This window comes from Sus scrofa, chromosome 5 (assembly GCF_054392235.1).
Source record: "Sus scrofa isolate SSC_HxYL_T2T_F1_AM1 chromosome 5, Sscrofa_HxYL_maternal_Yorkshire_Landrace_v2.0, whole genome shotgun sequence".
Lineage (NCBI taxonomy): Eukaryota > Metazoa > Chordata > Mammalia > Artiodactyla > Suidae > Sus > Sus scrofa.
This window is the reverse complement of record NC_139387.1, coordinates 91,088,194-91,105,330: the sequence shown is the minus strand read 5'-3', so window position 1 is coordinate 91,105,330 and position 17,137 is coordinate 91,088,194. Positions and strand designations below refer to the sequence as shown.

General features: G+C 36.6%; 1 protein-coding gene across 14 annotated transcripts in view; it reads left to right on the top strand.

Annotated features, from left to right (window-relative positions):
* The window catches only part of SCYL2 (SCY1 like pseudokinase 2), a 64,290-nt gene that overhangs the window by 41,115 nt on the left and 6,038 nt on the right, over positions 1-17,137 (top strand). For 6 of the 14 annotated variants that reach the window (XM_021092724.2, XM_021092722.2, XM_084957487.1 and 3 more), the window contains 8 exons: positions 596-817; positions 1,691-1,807; positions 2,906-3,031; positions 3,991-4,167; positions 5,980-6,102; positions 8,837-8,950; positions 10,717-10,849; positions 12,974-13,092. In XM_021092724.2, coding sequence (XP_020948383.1) covers positions 596-817; positions 1,691-1,807; positions 2,906-3,031; positions 3,991-4,167; positions 5,980-6,102; positions 8,837-8,950; positions 10,717-10,849; positions 12,974-13,092 — 1,131 coding nt within the window. Of the gene's footprint in view, positions 1-595; positions 818-1,690; positions 1,808-2,905; positions 3,032-3,990; positions 4,176-5,979; positions 6,746-8,736; positions 8,951-10,716; positions 10,850-12,973; positions 13,093-17,137 lie in introns of all 14 variants that reach the window. The other 8 variants (XM_084957488.1, XM_084957489.1, XM_084957490.1 and 5 more) reach the window with 4 other exon arrangements.

Genomic DNA, 17,137 nt, shown 5'->3' with positions numbered 1-17,137 from the left:
TTATATCTAGGAAAACACTGCAATATTTCAAGTTTTTACTGTATATAGTTGTTAAAGGGACTGTAATTTGACCTAAAATAGATGTGTAATTTAAGTAAACATTTTTAAGGGAAGCAGAAAAACTAGTATTGCTTGAATATATATTATGGGCCAGGCACTGTGCTAGGTCTGTTTTTCATACATTTGTTTAATTTTACAATAGTCTTTTGAACCTTTTAACTAAATCACATGGCTAGTAAGTGAAAGAGCAGCTTTCAAACAATAATCTATTTGAGCCCATAAATTTGAAGCCTGTGTATCATAAAGCATAGGCCAGACCTTTCCATATATCCATAGTGCCTCTTATTTCGGTGTTAATTTGTCTTCTGGGAGAGAGCTCCAATAATCTCGAAGTTATGAGTTCATATTCTTATCTCTCAGTTCATTGTATGCACTTTCGAGATTTGAGATTTGGGGAAATTTAGGATTGAAAGTGGTGCTGACATTTTTACTTGCATAACTGAGTATGAATTTAAAACTAGATTGCTACTATTTGATAGTGGTTTGCTTTCATTTGAAATATTTAATCTATGTAATCCTTTTTGTCTTATTATAGCCTAAGTTTCCATGTAAAGAATGGGACCCAAATTTACCATCATTGTGTCTTCCAAATCCTGAATATTTGGCTCCTGAATACATACTTTCTGTGAGCTGTGAAACAGCTAGTGATATGTACTCCTTAGGAACTGTCATGTATGCCGTATTTAATAAAGGGAAACCTATATTTGAGGTTAACAAGCAAGATATTTACAAGAGTTTCAGTAGACAATTGGATCAGGTATTTGCCTTTAAATATTTGCTTGCATTAAAAATGTATTAAGTGTTTTTTCATTTTTTTTCTAAAAATGTGTTCAGAAAATTCTCTAAAATGAAAAAGAAAAAAAAAAGAGGGAGTTCCCATTGTGGCGCAGCGGAAATGAATCTGACTAGTATCCATGAGGATGCGGGTTTGATCCCTGTCCTTGCTGGGTGGGTTGGGGATCCCATGTTGCTGTGAGCTGTGGTGTAGGTTGCAGAGACCCTTTGGATCCCACATTGCTGTGGCATTGGCCGACAGCTGCAGCTGTGATTTGACCCCTAGCCTGAGAACTTCCGTATGCTGCGAGTACGGCCCTAAAAAGCCAAAAAAGAAAAAAAGAAAAAAGAAAAGGAAATTGAAATGTGATATAAAATACTGGACATTTTGTTCTAGGAATAGAAACAATTTCAGGTATAAAAAATGTGTTTTCGGGAGTTCCCGTCATGGCGCAGTGGTTAAGAATCTGACTAGGAACCATGAGGTTGCGGGTTCGGTCCCTGCCCCTTGCTCAGTGGGTTAACGATCCGGCATTGCCGTGAGCTGCGTTGCTGTGGCCCTGGCGTAGACTGGTGGCTACAGCTCCGATTCGACCCCTAGCCTGGGAACCTCCACATGCTGCGGTAGCAGCCCAAGAAATAGCTAAAAGGACAAAAAAAAAAAAAAAAAAAAAAGCAAAATTATTAAAAAAAAATGTGTTTTCGTTATCTTGCAACAGAATTAGCAATTTGTTCAATCTAAAAATATATTTTTAGTGAATTTCAAAAAATTTTCTTAAATGAACTATTGACAGTATAAATATGTATCTTTTGAATATTTTATATTCATATTTAATTTTTTCTCTCTTTTGAATAGTTGAGTCGTTTAGGATCTAGTTCACTTACAAATATACCTGAGGAAGTCCGTGAACATGTCAAACTACTATTAAATGTAACTCCAACTGTAAGACCAGATGCAGATCAAATGACAAAGGTGAGTATACACTAATTCCTGCTTAGATAGATGGAAAAAAAAATGAGTTAAAGTTGATTAAATGCTTCTGAAGCAAGATTTGGTCAATGTAATCCTCAGATAATGTCAGTATTCTTGAATGTATTACTATTCAACTTCTTTTAATCTTAAACAGTTTGATTATGTATATAATAAGTGCTATGATATAAAATTAAAATTTAAAATACAGAGTTGTAATAGTTACAATTAGGTATGCAGAAGTTCTAGACACTCCCAGAATTCATAGCCCTCTAATTCACTCATATAAGCCTGGATTTAAGTAAATGGCACTGTTTATGCTGTCAAGATATTTTACTTAATTTTATAATATTTTACTAGTTATGTAAAGAAAATGCTACTGTGCATCCAACTTACAGGTATTGATTCTGAAAAATGGATCTTCAGAGGAAAAATAATTTATTATTATTATTTTTTTTTGCCAGCATGTGGAGGTTCCCAGGCTAGGGGTCTAATTGGAGCTGTAGCCACTGACCTACACCACAGCCACAGCAGTGCGGGATCTGAGCTGTGTCTGTGACCTATACCACACTTACGGCAACATCAGATCCTTAACCCACTGAGTGAGGCCAGGGATCAAACCTGTATCCTCGTGGATACCAGTCAGATTTGTTTCTGCTGAGCCACGACGGGAATGCCAATTTATTACTTTCTTATTTTTTTTAATTGGAATTTTTATTAAGTGGTCTTTAGCATTTTGCTAAATATTTCTGATTTTTTTTTTCTTTTTATCGTTCTGTGTCGGTTTCAGGTATGAGAAGTACTTCAATACTTATCAAAATAACTTTAGGAGTTCCCGTTGTGGTGCAGTGGAAACGAATCCGACCAGGAACCATGAGGTTGAGGGTTTGATCTCTGGCCTCACTCAATGGGTTAAAGATCTGGTGTTGCCATGAGCTGTGGTGTAGGTCGCAGTCGCAGCTCGGATCCCATGTTGCTGTGGCATAGGTTGGCACCTGTAGCTCCGATTCAGCCCCTAGCCTAGGAATCTCCATATGCTGCAAGTATGGCCCTGAAAAGGGAAAAAAAAAAAAAAAATTAATTTTATTTCTCTGTTTTTAGATTCCCTTCTTTGATGATGTTGGTGCGGTAACACTGCAGTATTTTGATACCTTATTCCAAAGAGATAACCTTCAGAAATCACAGTTTTTCAAGGGACTGCCGAAGGTTCTACCAAAACTGCCCAAGGTTTGTTGTTGATCAATTTCTTATTGTAGTCAGGAGTTTAGAATTTAAAGGTTACTTTGACTTAGGATAATATAATAATTCTTCCCCCCAAAATGTAACTTTTGCCTTGGGTGCATAAATGACTATAAAAGGCTACAGACTGAAATCAGAAGTTTAGCGGACTTTTTTTGCATAGTCCAAAAATAAATAGGATTTTAAAAAATTAGAGGGACACTACCTATGCAAAGGTAGCACTTAGACATTAAACTTCAGAAGAGAGTTCCATAAGCTGTCATATGGAAATCACTGCCTCACCAGCAATTAAAGGGGATACTTCTGTATTGATACTAGTTTCTCCAATTCCTTTACTCTCCTTTTCTGGCTTATAAGGGGTAAATGTATAAATCATGATATGAAAATAGTAGTGAATGCCAAAGAAGCCATTGGCTGGAAAACTAGTAATCCCTGTCTGCAGAAATATCTCTAGTGTTTAATCTATCAACTATTCATTGGTTATGTACTGTTTATCCAGCCTTTTACCTAACTGGAGGATAAAGGGAGAACAAAATATCGCCCTTGCTTTCAAGGCCCTTACATTTACAGTGAGTGTAGATAGGGTTAATATGCATGAAGTAACAATTAGCAGCGCAGTACGGTGTTTAAGTTACGTGGTGTGAATCCTAAGCAATGAAGAAATTAAGAGGAGAAATATGTATGAGTGAAGAGTCATTAGGGGAGGTTTCCTAAAGGAAGGGTGACCATATGTCCCCCTTGAGCGTGACATTCCCCAGTTATATATTTTTGTCTTGGCATAATTAGCAATGGCAGCCTATTTTACTCTGAAAAGTGTCCTAGTTTCAGCTCTAAATTATACAGTCACCCTACCCAAAGAGATGGAGATGTTAGACTCTTTAACTTCAGTGTTAATACTAAAGACCTGATATAAAAATTAGTTTTATGAAAACATTTTTGCCTTTCAGCGTGTCATTGTGCAGAGAATTTTGCCTTGTTTGACTTCAGAGTTTGTAAACCCTGACATGGTACCTTTTGTTTTGCCCAATGTTCTACTCATTGCCGAAGAATGTACCAAAGAGGAATATGTCAAGTTAATTCTACCTGAACTTGGCCCTGTCTTTAAGCAGCAGGAGCCAATCCAGGTATGTATGTAGATATTTTTTTCATATTTATCTACTGTTAATTCAGTGATTTTAGCCAATGAGGACCATCCCTGAAAACAAAAGGAACGGATTTTTGACTTTTAAAAAATTGAGGTAAGTATGAGGGACTTTATTTTCCATTAGTTAGAAACTATTTTGCCTATCTTTGAAGTGAACCATTTCTAAAATTATAATTGAATTTTACAAGTAAATATCTATAGCTCCCCGTAAGTTACTGTCTCAAAAAAAATTGTAATGAGATTTTTGCACATGTTATACTGTTCCCATTGGCTTATTGAAAGTTACAGGTTTAGGAAAATAAGTATTTATTTTTCTCCTGCACGTTTAAGTGTTTGTTCTGTTATTCAGGCTCTTTAATTTGTAGGTGGCTTCTCCCAGTTGTTTCTCTTTATTTTATTGCTAATAAATAGTTTCATCAGAAGAGAGAAAATGCTTAGAGCACCATGGAAGTAATAGGAGTGTGTGTTGAGGGGATTTTAATTAGTCTCTGATATATATTATATTAAAATATTTATTTTCAGATTCAAGGTAAACTTGGATTTAAGAGCAGTAGGATCACATACCTAGTTTAGAATCTGGCCTTATTCATCTCCTAGGGCAAGTCACTCTCTTAAAGCTTCTATTTTGCTCACTTCTGAAATGAAAGGGGTTATTGAGATTAATGTGATTTTTCTGACACATGGTAAGTTTCCATTACTACATGGCACTAGCTTTTAATGGTTTTTACGACAGGCTGCTTGTGGTCCTTCCTTTGAAAAGAGGGGAACAGAAGGAAGTCTGTGGTGGTAAGGCAAAAAAGAGTTGCTCTGCCTAAAGAAAGGGCAGGTGAGGGAACTGTAGCCTTCGAAGCAAAGCTCTCCAAACATCATCAAGTTGTCAGGAGGGAAAGGAGTGGAGTCACATGTTTTTTAAGCTATGCATCAGTCAGATAGGATCCTAAGGAACCTATCGTCAGAATTCTTATTTTGCCTTCCTTCTTTGTGGTTTATCCCTTAGTAGTCTAGCAAAAAATACCTTCCGAAAAATTTTAACTGAGCCTTGCTAAAACTAAGTATTCTGCATAAATAGAAGGGTGGTTTGTTCCTTATAATTTAGGTATGTGATGGCAAATAGTTGATCAGGGACAATTGAAAATGTTTCTAGAATTTTTCCTGACAGTCCTTTGTATTTCTGTACCTTTTCTTCTCTTGAACTTCATAGAAGCCTGAGTGGGATTTACTTCTTTGGCATATCTGACTTGGCTACCCTCAGACTTTCATTTATTTATTTATTTAATTTTTTTGGTCTTTTTAGGGCTGCACCTGCAGCATATGGAAGTTCACATGTTAGGGGTTGAATCAGAGCTGCAGCTTCCAGTCTATACCACAGCCACAGCAACGCTGGATCCTTAACCCACTGAGTGAGACCAGGGATTGAACCCATATCATCATGGATACTAGTTGGGTTTATTAATCGTGGAGCCCCAACAGGAACTCCAGGCTTTTATTTTTTTTACCCAGTAGCTTTCCAGATAGTTGGTACTTGTGGGTGAGTGATAATGTAACTGAAGATATATGAGAGTTAAGAAAGTCTTTATTTAAATGTGAAAACTGAGAGCAGATGTTAAATATTGTGCCTCTAGAAACTTTAGACTTGATTTGTATGTTTTTTGTCTTTCATGCCTTCAGGCTAGCAACATGGTGAGTGTCAAAATACATAACTTACTCTTTTGAAGCTACTTTAAATTTTGGCAAATATAAACTGTCATAAAGATTCTAGACTTTAATACATTGTCCCTCCCTTTCTATGCAGATTTTGTTAATTTTCCTCCAAAAAATGGATTTGCTATTAACCAAAACTCCTCCTGATGAGATAAAGAACAGTGTCCTGCCAATGGTTTACAGAGCCCTAGAGGCACCTTCCATTCAGATCCAGGTATAATACTCAGTTTTTTTTTTTTTTTAATTTAATGATGATTTTGATTGTGACGTCTAAGAAGGAAGTACAGTGCATTTTAAGTTTGTCTTATATTTTTTATATAAAGCTTAATAGTATATATTAATCCATTGAATTGCATGATGCACTTACCAGACATGTACTATTCTGGAAGATCTGATTTATTGTAGTTGGACTGCTGTAAACCTTCTTCCTCAGTGAGTAATTAACATACGGATGAAAATGACAGATGTATGTACCTTTGTCTTCTGAAAGCATTCAGTAGGTACTTGCCATACTCATAATTTTCTTTCATGCTGGGTAAGTCATTCTTCCATACAGAAATATTCCTTCTGCATTGAAGCTATTGTGTTTAGCAGGAAGGTAGAAAAGTAGATAGTAATTTAGTGTGGCCATTCCTAGTATATTTATAGTCATGCTTTTGTTTTACAGAAGTGCTGTTAAAACATTATGTACTTTGCCAAACTTTTAATTCTGTAATTCTGCTACTTTAATTCTGTAATTTTGGTTCTGTGGGTTTATGTGGAAAAAATTTTTGGATTGCTATTAAGAGTGTAATTTAGTTTAGTTTTTTTTTTTTTTTCTTCCCCCACTTTGGAAAATAATTCTCGGAGTTCCTGTCGTGGCTCAGTGGTTAACAAATCCGACTAGGAACCATGAGGTTGCAGGTTCGATCCCTGGCCTCGCTCAGTGGGTTAAGGATCCGGCGTTGCGGTGAGCTGTGGTGTAGGTTGCAGACGTGGCTCGGATCTGGCGTTGCTGTGGCTGTGGCGTAGGCTGGCGGCTACAGCTCTAATTCAACTCCTCGCCTGGGAATCTCCATGTGCTGCGGGTGTGGCCCTAAAAAGATAACCAAAAAAAGAAAAAAAGAAAAAAAAATAATACTTAAGAACATCTCGTTGCATAAAAAAGGTTTCATATTTAAAAGTGTGTAGTCTCTGCCAGTGTAGAGATTCTAGTAAAGAAAAACAGAATTTTGGAGTTTCCATCATGGTGCAGCGGAAATGAATCTGACTAGGAACCATGAGGTTGTAGGTTTGATCCTTGGCCTCGCTCAGTGGGTTAAAGATCTGGTGTTGCAGTGAGCTGTGGTGTAGGTCGCAGACTCAGCCTGGATCTGGCCTTGCTGTGACTGGCGTAGGCCAGCAGCTGTAGCTCTGACTAGACCCCTAGCCTGGGAACCTCTATTTGCTGCGGGTGTAGCCCTAAAAAGAGAGAAAGACCAAAAAAAAAAAGAAAAGAAAAGAAAGAGAAACATAGGATTTTAATTTTTTAAAAGTTACTGACTCAAGTTATTTTTTTAAATGGGAAGCAGAGATCACACATAGAAGGTCACTTTTTGTGACTATAAGTTACCTGAGGTGTTTGTTCTTCAGCCAGTTAGTTCTCAAGCCATTTCCTGTTCTTTTCCTTATCTCATTTAATCCTCCATTCCCCACCCCCTGTGTTATCCTCATTCAGTGTTCCCAGTTCCAGTCATTTACACTGTGGCATGGCATTAATTAATAAGAGTATTTTAAATAACTTTTCCTGTTTCTTTCAGTTATACTTGTTCTGGTTTCAGAATTTACAGGTACTTAAAAAATAAAGAAAATGAAAATCCTCTCTCAGAGATGCCCCCAGTTAACATTTCCGGATATATTCTTTCAGTCTCTTTACTAAGCATGTAGACGGGTAACACATTTTAAAAATAGGGATTGTATAACAGTGTCTTATTACATTTTATCCTTGATATTAGCAGTCTTTGAAAACAAATTTTATTTTTTAATTTTATGGCCATACCTGTGGCATATGGAAGTTCCTGGGCCAGGGACTGAATCCAAGCCACAGCTGCAACCTGTGCTGCAGCTGTGGCAACACTGGATCCTTTAACCTACTGAACTGGGCTGGGGATCAAACCACATCTCTGCAGTGACCAGAGCTGCTGCCATTGGATTCTTAACCCACTGAGCCATATGGAAACTCTGAAAAAATATTTTTAAGTGTTTGTATTGTATTCCATTATGTGGATATATGTAACAGCTAAGAAGTTCCTTATTTAAGAGGTGTGGTTTTATACTTGGTTTTCCCTCAGTGTAAAAGACAACAAAACTTATTATTTTTTAAAGATGTTCCAGTTTTTTTTTCTTTTTTTTTTGAAAAAAATGAAGAATTATGTTATTAGGGAAAGAAATTAAGAATGAGATCAGGGAATTTTGGTACATATGCTAGTTGTATGACCTAGCATGAATTTGAGTAAGGTCACCTGATCTTTCCTCATCTGTAAAATTGAAAATTGATGATAACTATTTTTTTTCAAATAGTTGTTGAAAGGATCAAATGATATACATTTCAGATTGTGTGACAAATTAGCCATGCAAATACAAATTTTTTTTTAAAATTTTTATTTATTTATTTATTTTTGTCTTTTTATCTTTTCTAGGGCCGCACCCTTGGCATCTGGAGCTTCCCAGGCTAGGGGTCTAATCAGAGCTGTAGCTACCGGCCTATGCCAGGGCCACAGTCATGCGGGATCCAAGCCATGTCTGCGACCTACACCACAGCTCATGGCAACGCCGTATCCTTAATCCTGAGTGAGGCCAGGGATCGAACCTGCAACCTCATGGTTCCTAGTCGGATTCATTAACCACTGAGCCATAACAGGAACTCCCAAAATGTTTTTTTGTATGTGAAAATTTTTCTCTTAAATTGATCCAGTTTATTTTCTTAATAGGAACTCTGTCTGAACATCATTCCAACCTTTGCAAATCTTATAGACTATCCATCCATGAAAAATGCTTTGATACCAAGAATTAAAAATGCATGTCTGCAAACGTCTTCCCTTGCTGTAAGTAATTGCATGTTTTTTTTTTTTTTTGGTTGTTTTGTTTTTGTTTTTTGCCTTTTAGGGCTGCACCCACAGCATATGGAAGTTCTCAGGCTAGGGGTCAAATTGGAGCTACAGCTGCTGGCCTACACCACAACCACACAGCAATGCTAGATGTGAGCTGCATCTGCAACCTACTCTGCAGCTCACAGCAGCACCAGATCCTTAACCCACTGAGCAGGGCCAGGGATCAAACCCACATCCTCATGGATACTAGTCAGGTTCCTTACCGCTGAGCCACAATGGGAATTCCAGTAATTGCATATTAATTATTGCTTTTCTTTTATTTCTTATTGGCTTAAATAATTTTCTTATTGTTTAATAAAACTTTTATAGTTTATTTCGTTTTGGCTGTAAGTAGCCTGCATATAGTACTGTAAAAGTGAGCAATAGCTGTAGCTTTCCGTGATATATAATTTTACAGTATTCCATCCCTGACCTTACTCCTTGTCCGGTAACTTTGAGCCCATCAGTAGAAAATTTGAGTAATTTTTTTTCCTAATCCTTTTCAACTTTAAATCACAGTTTATTTTATTTCCATCTTTCTTGCAGAAGTATGCTTTTCACAGGACACTATATTCAATATGCTGCGATTAAACCATAATTGAAAAGAATATTAAAAAGAACGTGTAATCTTTACATATAAAATTAAAATCTTTGATGTACAGCAAAAACCAACACAACATTGTAAATCAACCATGTATCAATTTAAAAAAAGGAATATGGTGCCTTTTTAACCAACTAAATTGTTTTCTGCATTTCTTTTTTTTTTTTTTTTTTTTATCTTTTTGCCATTTCTTGGGCCACTCCTGCGGCATATGGGATGTTCCCAGGCTAGGGGTCTAATTGGAGCTGTAGCTGCCAGCCTATGCCAGAGCCACAGCAACATGGGATCTGAGCCGCTTCTGCGGCCTACACCACAGCTCACGGCAACGTCGGATCGTTAACCCACTGAGCAAGGGCAGGGATCCAACCCGCAACCTCATGGTTCCTAGTCGGATTCGCTAACCACTGCGCCACAACGGGAACTCCCTCTGTATTTCTTAGTTTACTTTTTTTTTTTGAAGATAAGAGTTTAATTGATATTAGGGTCCTGACTCAAAAGTATTCTATCTTAACAAATTCTCAGTGAAAAAGTAGGGTGTGAAATATGTATCAAATTTATCCAGGGAATATTGATAGAATTTTGATAAAATAGCTCATAAATGTCAGGTTTTAGTAACTATATTATAGTTATATTTAGAAATAGAAAACTTTATATAGGACAAATATACTTTTTACATGTTGTTAAAGTATTTAGTTTAAGAATGACTTGAACCTGAATTAGAGAAACATATTGAAAGCCCAGTAAAACTGTGATCACTTGGTGGGAGAATTTTGTCCTTTTTATAATGCAAATGACCCTGAGGAAATATTCTTAGTAAATAGATATATAGTAAAGCTTCTCAAATTCCAATTACTTTATTTAAAATGGTATACAATGGAAGTCATTCCTTACTTTTAGCTACCTGGTATCCTGGTAAAGCAATCATAAATTCTTTCTGAAAGAAGTCAGGGGAATTAATAAATATGGAAATTTCCTATATTAATAAAGGATGATAGCTTTTAAACCTATTTTTATTTTTGGGATTTTAACATATACCTATTTGAAGATTACACTAACACAAGTATTTTGTTCTAGATTGCAAAGACTTTAAATGACTAATTCGGTTTACTTCTCTTAATAGGTTCGTGTAAATTCATTAGTGTGCTTAGGAAAGATTTTGGAATACTTGGATAAGTGGTTTGTGCTTGATGATATTCTACCCTTCTTACAACAAATTCCATCCAAAGAACCTGCGGTCCTCATGGGAATTTTAGGTAGCTGAAAACTTAATGTCATTTGATGCTACTTTATCATTTCATAGTCATGCAAGTACGCTTTCCAACCTCTAAAACCATTTTGCTCTCTTTTCATGTCTAAGCACTCAGTAACTAAAGAATGATGGGGTAAATGTCATGATATAACTTTCCTTTTTGTTAATTTTAGCAAAAGTGGTAGAACTTGACATTTTCAAAGGAATAAGACATTTGGGAATCATAGCTTCACAAATATCATGATGGCATATAGTTTTTCCCTGTAAAATGATAATAAATAAGAGAGGCAAACAAAGATCTTTGAAATGCTGATACCAGTCTTCATAGTAATTGGGGTATCCAGTTTGTAAGAAGCACTGTGCTGGGTCTTTTTTTTTGCGTTCTCTGATCTTTGTCCTCCTTAAAATCCATAGAGGTAGGTACTCTTATTTCTGTTTTACAGTAAGCAGACTGAGGCTCAGAGAGGTGAAATAAGTTATTTAAGATTATACAACTGGTAAGTGGTAGAGCTGGGTTTTATTTTTTGTTTGTTTGTTTTTGCTTTTTAGGGTTGCACCTGTGGCATATGGAAATTCCCAGGCTCTTGGGGTTGAGTTGGAGCTACAGATGCCCGCCTATACCACAGCCACAGCAACATGGGACCCGAGATGCACCTGCAACCTACACCATAGCTCATGCAATACTGGATCTCCAACCCACTGAGCGAGGCCAGGGATCAAACCCGCATCCTCATGGATACTAGTCGGATTTGTTTCTGATGTGCCACAACGGGAAATCCTAGAGCTGATTTTTAATTCAGTTATGTTTAAATCCGAACAGGTATTTTTTCACTGCTAAGTGTTGTGCTGATGAAGCATTATTAGCCTTGCAGCACATTCTATTCTGTCAGTATAATTATAAATCACTTTTTCAAAAAACTCTGAAATTGTTTGTAAATAGATAGGGCCCAATGCTGGAAATGCTGGGGTCTGCTGTACTAACAGAGATAGACATAGCTTTAGTATCACAGAGCATTAACAATTTACTAAACTTGAAGTTCTTGTTTAATTCTGAAGGAAAACTGTGTTATTCAGCCATGTATCTTTAATACCTCCTATAGTGCCTGATCTATTGAAAGTCCTCAGTAAGTATTTGTTGGAATGGTCAGTAAGTCATCTGTCGTGAACCTCTGTAGACACAGAACTTTGGTGATACAGTGTGAACCTTTTGAGCTCAAAGAAATTAGTCTTCTTGAGAAGGAGGTTGACATAGTGGAAAGAGTCCTAACCTCAGTCCTGGCTGTGCCAGTTCCTGGGGTGACTTTGAAGAGTTTCTTGATCTATCAAATGAAGATGAAAATAATATCATCATAGGAGTTTTGTGAGAATTCAGTGAGAAAAACTGGAGGGAAAGTAATGAGCATAGTGCCCTTCAAATAAGCATTGAGTGGGCACTTAAAGTCATTCTTGGAAGTCATAAGTGGAGTGTGCATTAACAGGAAAATAATAGGAGGTGGTGTGTTCTAAAGCTTTGGATTATATAAAAAATGGTTATAACACAAAAACATTCAGAGACTGAGGAGCAAATGTGCTCAGTTTGCCAAATGAAGGAAATGTGGAATAGGTGTAACAAGCAAGGTCTTGAAAGTTGAGTAGAGAGGTGAGGCAAGAGAAAACAATGTGTGGAATTGAGTTAAATTAAGTTCAGAGATGTTGAGTCTGATTGGTTAAAGAAATGAATAAGGTGTAGAACCTATACTTAGACACTTGGGAATGGATGTCTTAGGTTGAATGAAAGGTCTAAAATATATATTTAGATGTTTTCAGGATAGAGAGACTTTCCATAGCCTTACTGCTGCATCCAGGAACTCTGCATAGTTCTGATAGGCTTTTAATGTTATACCATCATTAAATAGTGCCCGTAAACCAAAAGAATACAGGATAAATATGTCATGGTATGATAATTCTAAGCCAACAGTAAAACTGAAATCATTCTAATCCATATGTAACAGCATCCTTGTTCTAACCATTGATAAGGAAAAATTTGTAACTATACTGCTTATCACAAAATTTCATAAATACACTTGTTACAATTTCTATTAATTTATGGTATTGAATTGTAATATATGTCTTTATTCCTTACTGTCAGGTATTTACAAATGTACTTTTACTCATAAGAAGTTGGGAATTACCAAAGAGCAGCTGGCGGGAAAAGTATTGCCTCATCTCATTCCCCTGAGTATTGAAAACAATCTTAATCTCAATCAGGTAGGAGTAGTTTTTTGCTTTATTTGGCTTACTGTTTTCTTGCCATTGAATATATAAATATATTACATCTAAATATTGCTAAAGCAGGGAAAAATATGTCAAAGAGTTAAATGAAGAAGGTTTGTGGGTTCAAAGTAAGGAGTATATCAGTTGGAAGGATGAATCATTGAAGGCCTTACTGAGAGATAGTAAATGAGCAGAATATTGAAAGATATGTAGGATTTGGGGCTACTTCAAATTTGTAGCTTGGAAATTGACATGAACAAAGGAAAAAATATGTTTGGGTTGTATATTTATTATTTATTGCTTCCTAACAAATCACCACAGACTTGGTTTAAAACAACACGTATTTATTATCTCACAGTTTCTGTCAGTCAGCCAAGCCAGGGCATGGATTCTTTGCTCCGAGTTTCTCACAATGCTACAGTCAGAGACTGGGGTCTCATCTGAAGACTCAGTTGGGGACGACCTGTTCCTAAGCTCACTTCAGTGGTTGCTGGCAGGGTTCTGTTCCTTTTGGGCTGTTGGACCACCATTCATTGTTCTGTGTTTGCTGGATGCCACCTTAGGTTCGTTGCTTCATGGGCCTCTGACAAAGCAGCTTGATTTCATCAAAGCCAGAAAGAGAGTCTGCTAGAAAGATGGAAGTTATAGTCTCTCACAGTGTAGTCAAGGAGATACCATCCCATTACCTTTGCCGTATTCTGTTGGTTATAAGCAAGTCACAGGTCCTGCCTAGGCTCAAAGATAGGGGATTACACAAATGCAGAGTAGCAGAATGAGATAACAGGGGACCATTTTAGAGTCTGCATAGGGAATGAATAATCCAGTTTGACTGAGAGATGTCTATACTATAATAGGGAAGTAATGAGAGAAAGATAAATTGAGACTAGAATGGTAGACTTAGAATGCCTGTCTTGTTTAGGTGTTTGAACTTTCAAGATGTGGTGAATGTCTGAGCAAAGGGTTTATATATTCAAGAATTACTGCAGAATTTATCTCTATGCATACCTCTGTCATTGTAGTTGTCACAGCTATATACTTATGTCTCTGACTTTCTCAGAAAGCTGGTGATTATAGCTTATTCTTCATTATATCCCCAGCACTTAGTATGGTGCCAGAAACAAAAATTATTGTTGAACTGAGAGAAAATTTGAGGCACAGAGTAATGACAAGGCATTTTATTCGCCATAGAACTGGTATTTAATGATTTATAATGGAAACGACTGGTAAAGGTTATTATTTAACTGAGAGTGTCAGAGATAGATAGGTTGGCAAGTTTTGGAATTAAGGACTGAAAGTGAAGCAGAACAGCGAGGGAAGCAGAAAGCTGAGAGTTAAGCAAGAGAGCTTTTGGCATAGGGGACAGTGCTGACTGAATGGAGTTTTGGAATTAGAGAAGCTTGTAAAATTAATCACATCTAAAATTTCATTTCTTGAAGTGGTAACATAAGCCCCTGAAAGTTTGTATCCTTAGATTTCAGTTTTTGGCTTGGTAGTTTCTTCATTTATTGGATTGGCAAGAAGTGAGACCGAGGGTTTGGGGGAGATAGGATGATAGCATGCCTAAGATAGTCTTAAGCTTTTGGTCATTTCTGTTCTTGGTCCTCATAATTATGACTTGGGATGTTTTAAAATATTCTCAAATGTTTATTTTATTTTATTTTTTTCATTTTTTTTTTATTACTCAAATGAATTTATCACATCTGTAGTTGTATAGTGATCATAACAATCTGATTTCACAGGATTTCCATCCCACAGCCCAGGCACATCCCCTCACCCCCCCAAACTGTCTCCTCTGGAGACCATAAGTTTTTCATTGTCTGTGACTCAGCATCTGTTCTGCAAAGAAGTTCAGTCTGTCCTTTTTCAGATTCTACATGTCAGTGAAAGCATTTGATGTTGGTGTCTCATTGTATGGCTGACTTCACTTAGCATGATAGTTTCTAGTCCATCCATGTTGCTAAAAATGCTGTTATTTCGTTCTTTTTGATGGCTGAGTAATATTCCATTGTGTGTATGTACCACATCTTCTGGATCCACTCCTCTGTCGATGGACATTTGGGTTGTTTCCATGTTTTGGCTATTGTAAATAGTGCTGCAATGAACATTGGAGTACATGTGTCTTTGCGAGTCGTGGTTTTCTCTGGATAGATGCCCAGGAGTGGGATTGCTGGGTCAAGTGTTTATTTTAGAATATATACTTCCATTTGAAATGTGCTTTCTCCAGCTTTATGGTTATTTTTCAGGGGTCTGTTTTCATCAAATATTTTGATATCTTCTAGTATTTTACAATAATTAGCATGGATGTGATCTGCTTTCCTGTTCATTTCATGGACACAATTCCTAATTCAAGACTGCTCTCTTTTGTTGGCTTTGATTTAAAATAATCTAAGTATATTATGGATAATATGAAAAAGATAAAGTAATTTTAGGGAAACACATTTTTAGCATTTGATTAAAAAAAGAGCAAATACCATGCAGCAATCAAAACAGTCACAGCCTGTGTTGGCGATGGTTCCTGGGGCCAGCCCCAGATTCAGTGACTCAGCAAGAGGAACCCTTCTAAAATCTGAGTTCCTGGATACCAGCCATGGGCCAAGCTTGCAAGTGGGCTTTTTCCAAGAGGAGCAGTGCTGGCCTAGTATGCTTCGACAATATAGGTGAATCTCATGAGCATAATGTTGAGCAGAGGAAGCCACATGTGGAAGAGGATCTACTGAGTGATCCAATTTATATGAAACACAGACAGTTAAAACTACACTGTTAGAGGCCAGAATGGTGTTTACTCACACAGCAGTGAGGGAGTGGAAAATGACCAGAACACAAGGAAGCTTCTAGGGTGTTGCCCCTGTTCTGTTTCTTTTTCTGGCTACCGGTTAAATTCAGTTTGTAAATTTTTGGACATATGCACATGTGTGTATACTTTTTTGTTAGTATGTTATATTTTGTTAAAAAGTTAAAAAAAACTAATCAGCAGAGAGTCAGTCGTGGTAAACTGCTAAGGAAGTATGCCTTTTGCTACTCTTATGGTAAGACAAAGGATGAATGGATGGCAGAGCATGGTGAGAAGCAGGGTGATACAGTAGAAAAGAGCATGAGCTTTGGAGACAGACTTAGTGGCATTTTAATTTTGCCATATAAGTCTCTTAATATTTCTGAGTAAGTTGCTTTCTCTCTTGCTGAGTCTGAGTTCCCTCATTTATAAAATAGAAATATTAATAAACTTTCTTTGAAGAGTTGAGAATTAATAAAATAGTGCATTTATAAGCACCCAGCCCAAAGATGTAAAATTTGGGGATGGGAAGAAAGCAGTTTCTAGATTCTTCCTGTAATATATGGTATTATTCAAATAAATTGTTCATGATGATCCTGAATTACCTTAAGAATTATCATTTAACTGAAGTTTAACCAAAGCTTAGACTAAATTAAGATGCTGAGTTGGATATACTTTCTGAACTTCAACTATTTGGGAGTTAGATTATGTATATTTAATATTTCTACTAACTTTTCAAAAAACAAGGTTTATTTTAGTCAGTCATTTGTACAGTCTGAATAAAGAGTAAATATTTTTTTGGCTGCATCCATGGCATGTGGAAATTCCTAGGCCAGGGTTCAAACCCAAACTACACCTGTAACCAGAGCCACAGCAATGACAATACCAGACCCTTAACCCACTGAGCCCTGAAGGAACTCCCAAGAGTAATTTTTTATGCATTATTAAGCAGATTGTTTTCAGATACGCACAAATTTATATAGTTTTGTTGGATTATTCTAGAAAAATCAATATATAATATAACTGCTGGGGTGAATTTACGTAAGAGTGCTGAATAATAGTTGTTAGACAACTCAGGATATAAAACTCATTGAGACATGTTTTCTGGAACTTAAAAGTCTCATCAACTATATCACCACCATACATAGAGAGTGAAAGCTTGCCACAACACTTGAGTTAAAATACACTGTTCTTGTGACATCAGTACAATTAGTGGGTCATAGTCTGATAAAAATAGAGAATATTATGAATAACTCGTTGAATTATCTT